Below are 7443 nucleotides of genomic sequence, written 5' to 3'. Positions count from 1 at the left end.
TCTAGCCAGGGTCAACCCACCACACTACCATTAGTATTTTAATATCATTATTATTTTAGGTTTTATTTTATTTCAATTATTAAATTGTTCTTATTTCAACCTATGAGTCTCCTCACCCTTGCCCCCAAGTCTCTTCCCTATCACCTGGGCAGCAGGGGGAGTGAGCAAACAGCTATATTTGACTGCTGGCCAAGTGAAACCACCACAACAGTGAATAAAGAAAGTTGTCATGAGACTGCACACTGTCATACATGTCATGAGATCATGAAAACTTCAAAGATATATATTCCAGACAGAACAGTGACAGAAATGTTTATTCTTCTACAAAGAAAGATATTGCAGTTTTACCCTAATAAAGTACACACTCTGATTTTTATTTTTTTTTGTCTCTTTGTCTTTAGTTGTATCTGATTACTCTGCTTCCTCTAATTCATCCTCCTTATCCTCTAAACTAGTAGTCCCTGTGGAGGCAAATGAAAGACAGGATATAGAGATGTATTTTATTATAAAATAGTGGAAAGTAATCCTAGTAACCTAAAACATAATTCTAGGACTATGCTGTCTACCTCAGTCATCTTTCCCATTGCCTTTCACTGCCAGTACTTAAATTCAACTGTTACACATTGTTTGTCAGCTGCCAGACGGTCTCAGTACACACATATTGACTGACAGCCAGCCCATATGTAACTCTGGGATAGCCAAAGAATGTCTCCTATGTAGACAAGTATCATAAGAAACACAGAGCAAGAAGGATGGAATTCCTGTGTGGAAAAAAATTATGTTAATGGGACAGAGAATACAAGGCTGCAAGAAACCAGATTTTGTTACATCTGCTCTTCACAGTATGGATATTTTCTTCAAATCATTTCCTCTTATTATAATTTAATCTTGCTAAACATAAGGCAAGGGGAACAATATGTTGCTTAATTAATTGTAGATGTAGGCTTATGCTGAAAAATGTATAAAATCCAACTCTTTGATTCTAGAAATAAAGAGCTGGAAGGATCTTTGAGAACATCTATCACATTCCTGTCTGTTCATGCATTGGAATCTGCATCTATGCTGCCACTGACAGATGCTTTGGTCCATTTGTTCTTAAAAAAAAACAAAACCAAAAACCAAAAAACAACCCAAAAGCAAACAAACAAACAAAAAAACAAACCCAAACCACCAAAAAACCCCAATGGGAATACCAGAACTGCCTCATTGTGGTAGGCCAGAAAATTTGTTAGGGTCAAGTTCAGTCCAAAATTATTATTTGAGTCCAAGAGACTTTGAGACAAACCAGGCTCAATGAACTTTTGCCAAATACAAAACGGAGCTGTGCAGGAAACCTGCTTAGATTTCTGCTGGATCTGATCCAAGCCCAGGGATCCTGTAAGATGTCAGTCCTACACACTAGATCAGCTAGCTGGCTAGTCTGCCCTGAAGCACGAGTCCACCTTCAGAGGTGATGGGTAAAAAATGAGAGGAAATAAACCACAAAAATTCCAAGAGCTGGCCTAAATGTTTAGTGTACACCTCCAGGCTCTTTCAGAGTTTAATAGTCCTTCTGATCCCTATGAATAGTGCTTTGCTTTTATTTATTATAAAATTGACTGATTACAAATGGATAAATTTATCTTATGTTTTCATGCATCAAATATGTAAGCTTGTAAGTGTTAACATTTAGTAAAAACAAATAGCAATTGGGTGGAGGCCTATAAGCTAAATGTGAGTAAACATAGATGCATCCTTTTGTTGCTTCTTAGTAATTTTGTGTTTAAAACAGGCTTCTGAACAACCTGCAAGAAAACCTGAGTATCTGAATTCCAAATCTCTATGGTTTGTAAGAGAAACAAATGAACCAGAGTCTGTTCAAACCATAATACATAACAATACCTAAAATTTGTTTCTTCAGATTTGTTTTGCTTGCTTTTTAACTTCAGTTGAGAGAATAAGAATACATAGTTCCATTCATGAGAGAAAAGTGGAGTGCTCAAAACTCCCTGAATTTCCCAGGGTCTGAAATCTTCTCTCATTTTTGTACAAAAAAAGTTTGCAAATGCAATCACTTACAAACTCAGCCCTGCAAGTGCTGTCGACTGTACATGTATACAGAATGCTGCACAGAAATACCACTTTTAATTTCCACTGTTATAACTTGACTACTCAAAACCAGTTTACAGCTATAGAGGACTGCCCTCTTTAGGAAAGGTAGATTCCCATCGTTTCTTCAGCTTAATAAGGGACCTCTCAGCAGCAGCATGACTTCAGCTGATTAACACACATCATTTCAAACCCTGATTGTTAGCTGAAGTATATTCATGCATGCCCCATTCCTCACCTAGATCCTCCTGATCTTTGTTTTCTTCTCCCTCTCTTCTTCCCTCATCTTCCTCTCCTGCATCCCTCACTGGTGTAGAAACTTCACTGGATAGTTCTTGAAGAGAAGGCTCATCATCCCTATCCTTAGCAGACTCATCAGTGACTGAAATATGAGAAATTTAGAAATACCAGAGAAAATTAATGTTTATAAATTTGCACCCAGTCATTGTTTTCGTGCAGTAGCTCGTAACTCCTGTTCTGAAGTCTGCAGTCTTTAATCACATGAGAAATCCCACAAAATGTTCTGTAACTGTTTAGAATCAAGTCTGCATAACAGGCCATGATATAGACTAAAATGATCCACAGGCTTCCTGACAGCTGTATCTCATGACACCTTGTGAGATAAAACAGACATATATATATTGCACAGTTTATGAACAGGCTTGGAAGTTCCTAACATTCAATATGTGGTAAATTATAGGAAAAAAAGCCCCCAAAAATCCTCTCACACCACTTGATATTAAACCTGAAATACATGGTTTCAGAGGATAGTGAAAGTATAGAGTTTCCAGCTGTCCAGCAGAACAAACCTGCCACTGATGGCATTTTCTCCTCTTCAGTTACTGCTGCTGCTGCTCTTTCTTCCACTGCTTCTGCTGCCGCCACTAGGGAGGCTTCCTCTGGAGAAGGTGGTTTTTCTCCACGGGGAGTCCAGAGTGTTAATTTGGTAATTTGTGATGCTTTCCATTTTGGTGCAACAAGCAATGAGGGTTCCTCCTCTTCTTCTTCTTCTTCTTCCTCCTAGAAGACAACACATGAAATCCAGTATCTTATATTACAGGTTTTAAGGGACTAACTGAGACGATGGTTTTGTGAACTAAAACCTCTTTGTCTGGGCTCAAAATGGCATTGAATTTGCCTTTGAAAGCATTTACAGGTGGAGGAACTACTACACTTTGAACCTTGATGAAGTCAGTTGACCATTACCAATGATCAGTGCTTGCCAGCTTACTTTCCTTAACGTAAAATTTTGTCTATCCTTAAGCAGAATGGCTGTGAGGTGCCTGTCAACTGTGTCTTCTCTTCTCTGCCTGTATACAGTATAACAGCAGCAAATAACACCTGATACTCTGTCTGGTTGATGCTGCACCATCTCACGCAGGAACAGGGGGGCAACACAGCTTTTTCTGCCTCAATCTTTGCCTAGGATTGGTTCGGATCTAGGAAGCAGTAAGGTACTGCACAAAGCTTTCATTTTTGAAATTTGAAGATATTTTTTAATTTAAAAAGTCATACTTTATCCAAATATGAAGGAGAAAGTCTTGGTAATGGAATAATTATCTCTATTGCAATCTAATTATTTTTTTAAATGGACTTTGTTCTGCAATTACTTCAACTAAAGCAAAGCGGCAAAATTTGATTTTACTTTAGTGACAGCACTGTCCCTTGCTTTACACAGTCACAACAGCATTCACATGAGAAGAAATTATTGTTCCCGAGAATAATGATTTTCAGAAGCCGAGTGCTTAACTTGGGGTTCTTAAATTCATGTTTAAACTCCCACATCAATGGCCTAATATTCCAAAGTCAGCACATCCAACAATTGCCAACTGAACTGAGGATACTAGATACACATCACTTTGTGTACTCATATGAATCTGATTCTTAATTTGGGATCTCTTGCTTTTAGCCAAAAAAGCAAAACAGTCTCCATGTTTTGCAAATCTCTATCACAAATTATAGGATTTTTTTATTATTATTATTTTGTCCTTGTCCTAAGAAACAATTGCTGCACTGGAGAATTTTCAAAGAGTGTGTAATGGGAACTAATGTGTCAGACAACAGAGGTAGCAAACTCTAAGCTAAATTGTAGCATATTTTCTTGAAATCAAAACAGTAATATTAAGATATATTTCTTACTTCTATAGCTATTTTGTACCACATTAATCAGAAACATTTCAAAACATTCATGCATGAAGAAGAAGAAGGAAAAGCAGGTCCTGATCCCAGATGCTCCCTACAGGTACTAGGAGCTGTGGATATTAAGCTCCTAAGAGGACCAGAACAACAGTGGGACACATTTCCAAAACACGAATCTGCCGGAAATTTTCATTCGTATGCATAGCATCAAGAAATTCAGAAATATAAGAAGAAATATTTTTCATTGTTTTCTGGTGTTCAGAACAAAGTGGAATACAGGCTAAATGTACAGACAAATGCTTCTACATTCTTCTGTGGTTTGAAACTTCAAATGTTTTGGGAAGATTCTGATTGTTCTGAACTTTAAGCAGAAAGGAATCCTGTCTGCAAGTAGTGCTAAAATCACACCTTGTACTCATCAAAGCTTACACAGTAAGGAAGCTAAAGAAAAAAACAAAATGAAACCTCATTTAGTTCTTAAAAATGCATGAGTTTCCACCCTTTTTTGTTGAGTTAGATCTACTTTAACAGCAGTATCTATAAGGCATTTTGTAGATTACTCAACAATAGATTTGATATAGTGAGTTCTCTGATATTCAGTATAATTTCCACAATTTCTTTTACCTGCTCCGAATGTATGTATTCTCCATGCTGTTCACATCCAATATCAAATACATATTTGCCATAACCTACAGGCTGCACAAAGATACAAAAAAGTCAGCAGAACCATAAAGTCAGTACATTCTAAGCATATAAATGTAAAGTATGCTTTACTACAAAAATCATACAATAGTCAATAACAGCAGAGTTTGAAAGTGAAGTTGCAGAGAAACTTGGCGTTCTGTCCTACAGATTAATTCAGTTTCCTGTGTTACACTTATGGTACAAGAAATACTACAAAAGATCGGGAACTTAGTTTCTTATTTTAAGTGGAAAAGATCATATTAAGGCAATTCCATGCTAACTGGTCAGATGAATAGAGAGTTTTCTAGCACACTTACATTTCCATTCAGAAACTTGCCCTTAAATCTATGGTTTAGGTGGATAAGTTCAGCTTCTCCTTCCTGGTTTCCATTTACCCAACGACCAACATACTTAGATCCTGTGTCTTTATAGACATATGTACCTCGCCCGTGCCTAAGGAGAAAATAATTATTTTGCTTTATATTACTGAATATTAAGAATTTAGGATGTTTTTATACTTAAGGTATTAAAATTATATTATTTAAGTAGCTGAAATGACTCAAGTTGGACTAAATTGCCAAGGTTATCCAGTAGCACCTGATTTGCTGTAGTCATCCACTCTTGGAAAATAACTTTTGCATTTTAATGCCATTGGGTGACTTTAAACATCATGGTAAGAATGAAACAAACCTATTGTGGTTAAACCATTGTCCAGTATAGGTGTCTCCATTTGCATATGTATACTCTCCATAGCCATGTCTCTGGTCATCCACCCAGTCTCCTTTAAGAAGAATACAATAAAAACAGTGAGACGTGGTGTATTTCATGGTGTGATATAGTGGTCAGTTTGTAAAGTTATCATATCTGAATTATTAGAGAAGGAAAAGAAAGCTATAACACCACTGTGATTCCTTACCATTCCTTACACCATTCCTTACTCTAAGTCCTTGCTCTTTTTTCTTCTGTCTGGTCCCTTCCACACATATTTCTGCGGCTGCCTGACCTCCCTTTCATTTCATCCATCACAGTCCGTCTCCATTATCACTCTCCATTATCATTATGAACACAAGAAGCCATGTAATGTCCTGCTCCTGTCTTTAAAACTGGTAATGTATTGCAGTTGCATTAGATAATGTGACATTTCCACTCAAATAAAAAGAGGGACTACTTCAGTTTGACTCATTTTCTAAAACTGCCCTGTCAGTCAAGGGACATATATAGTCAAAGGATGCTAGATTGTGTATCTTAATTACTCTTCTATTTGATCTTAAAAGAAATTTATTTAAATAAAAAAATCACAGGTACATATGCTCTCATAAGGCAAGATCGGGCTGGATTTTTGCTTTCTGCTTCTAGCCCTCACATTGTGAATGTTCTTTCTTGCCTAGCTTAGAAAAGGGGGAGAAATATTTTCGCTTGAAGCCTAAGTGTTATTAACAGTGCTTCAGGTACTCTCCTGGAAGAAGGGAAACAACAAGAGTTTCAACTTCTTCAGCCTTCAGAGGCACCCTAATCCCTGAGTAAGTGCTCTAATCAGTAGACTATTTTTAAGGATGACCCTAATAAAGTCCTAAAATACTTTATACAGAACATATCTGTGGTTCTAATCATTATTCAGAAATAAGTAACCATACTCTCTTCTACCAAGACGGCACTGATTTGTAAAAGGTACTTAATATTTCTTAGAACTTGGAACACCCCACTTGAAAGGAGGACATGACAAGAATAAACCAATACTAAATACCACACTTCTCCAAATAATCAACATAAATCCTTATAAATAAAACGCACATTTCTCAGAGCTTATAATAAAAAAAAGGAATAAAAGGAAAACTTTCTGTAGCGAATTTATCTTCTTAAAAGAATACATTCTCCAATTCACTATCTCCCTGCCTCGGGGGGGGAGGGGAATGCGTCCTTTCAGCTACAGAAATCCTTGCAACTGTGTTCAGTGTTTTACCTTCATATTTTGATCCATCTGGATAAAAAAAAACACCCTTGCCATGCTTTTTGTTTTGAAGATATTCTCCAGTGTAGTAAGCACCATTTTTAAATCTGTAGGTCCCCTGAAACATATTTGGTATAAATAAAATACTTGTCAGTTCTCACTCTTGTTTCAGTGTAGTGCCCAAACTAGCAGAACTGCTGGAACATAAGCACAAGCACTGTCTTCTGTCCCTGTCTTACCTGTCCACTCCGGAGCCCACGTTCATACTCTCCATCGTACCTGTCACCATTGGGTAGCTGTGCTTTTCCACGCCCGTGTCGCTCACCTTCCGCATTGCGTTCACCATCATACTCCTGATCACATGTGGAAAAAAAGTTGTTTAAGAGGGCTCGACCTGACTGAACCTAACCTCATTAGACAGAGGAAAACAAGTGTTTGCTCAAAGCTGATCCAGTTCGGCTTTAATCGGAGACTGTGGGAGCGCCTGGACAACAGATGTACTGCTTATGCAGAGGCTTCCATCAGATCCTGACGGCAGAGCAGAGGCTTCCCTCCCCTCCTGACAGGCCACTGCAAGGTATGGA

At 37.6% G+C, this 7443-nt stretch overlaps 1 protein-coding gene across 1 annotated transcript; it reads right to left on the bottom strand.

The window, feature by feature from the left end:
• Positions 1–411: 411 nt before the first annotated feature.
• On the bottom strand, positions 412–7263 carry RSPH1 (radial spoke head component 1; the record flags this gene model as incomplete). Its single annotated transcript, XM_010169239.2, has 8 exons — positions 412–461; positions 2327–2470; positions 2898–3108; positions 4852–4923; positions 5229–5364; positions 5602–5692; positions 6872–6977; positions 7099–7263. Coding segments are annotated over 8 exons (975 nt in total), but the record flags the coding sequence as incomplete, so codon positions are not given.
• Positions 7264–7443: the final 180 nt, after the last annotated feature.

This window comes from Antrostomus carolinensis, unplaced genomic scaffold (assembly GCF_000700745.2).
Source record: "Antrostomus carolinensis isolate BGI_N321 unplaced genomic scaffold, ASM70074v2 scaffold53965, whole genome shotgun sequence".
In the NCBI taxonomy this organism is placed as follows: Eukaryota; Metazoa; Chordata; class Aves; order Caprimulgiformes; family Caprimulgidae; genus Antrostomus; species Antrostomus carolinensis.
This window is presented reverse-complemented; position numbering and strand designations above follow the sequence as displayed.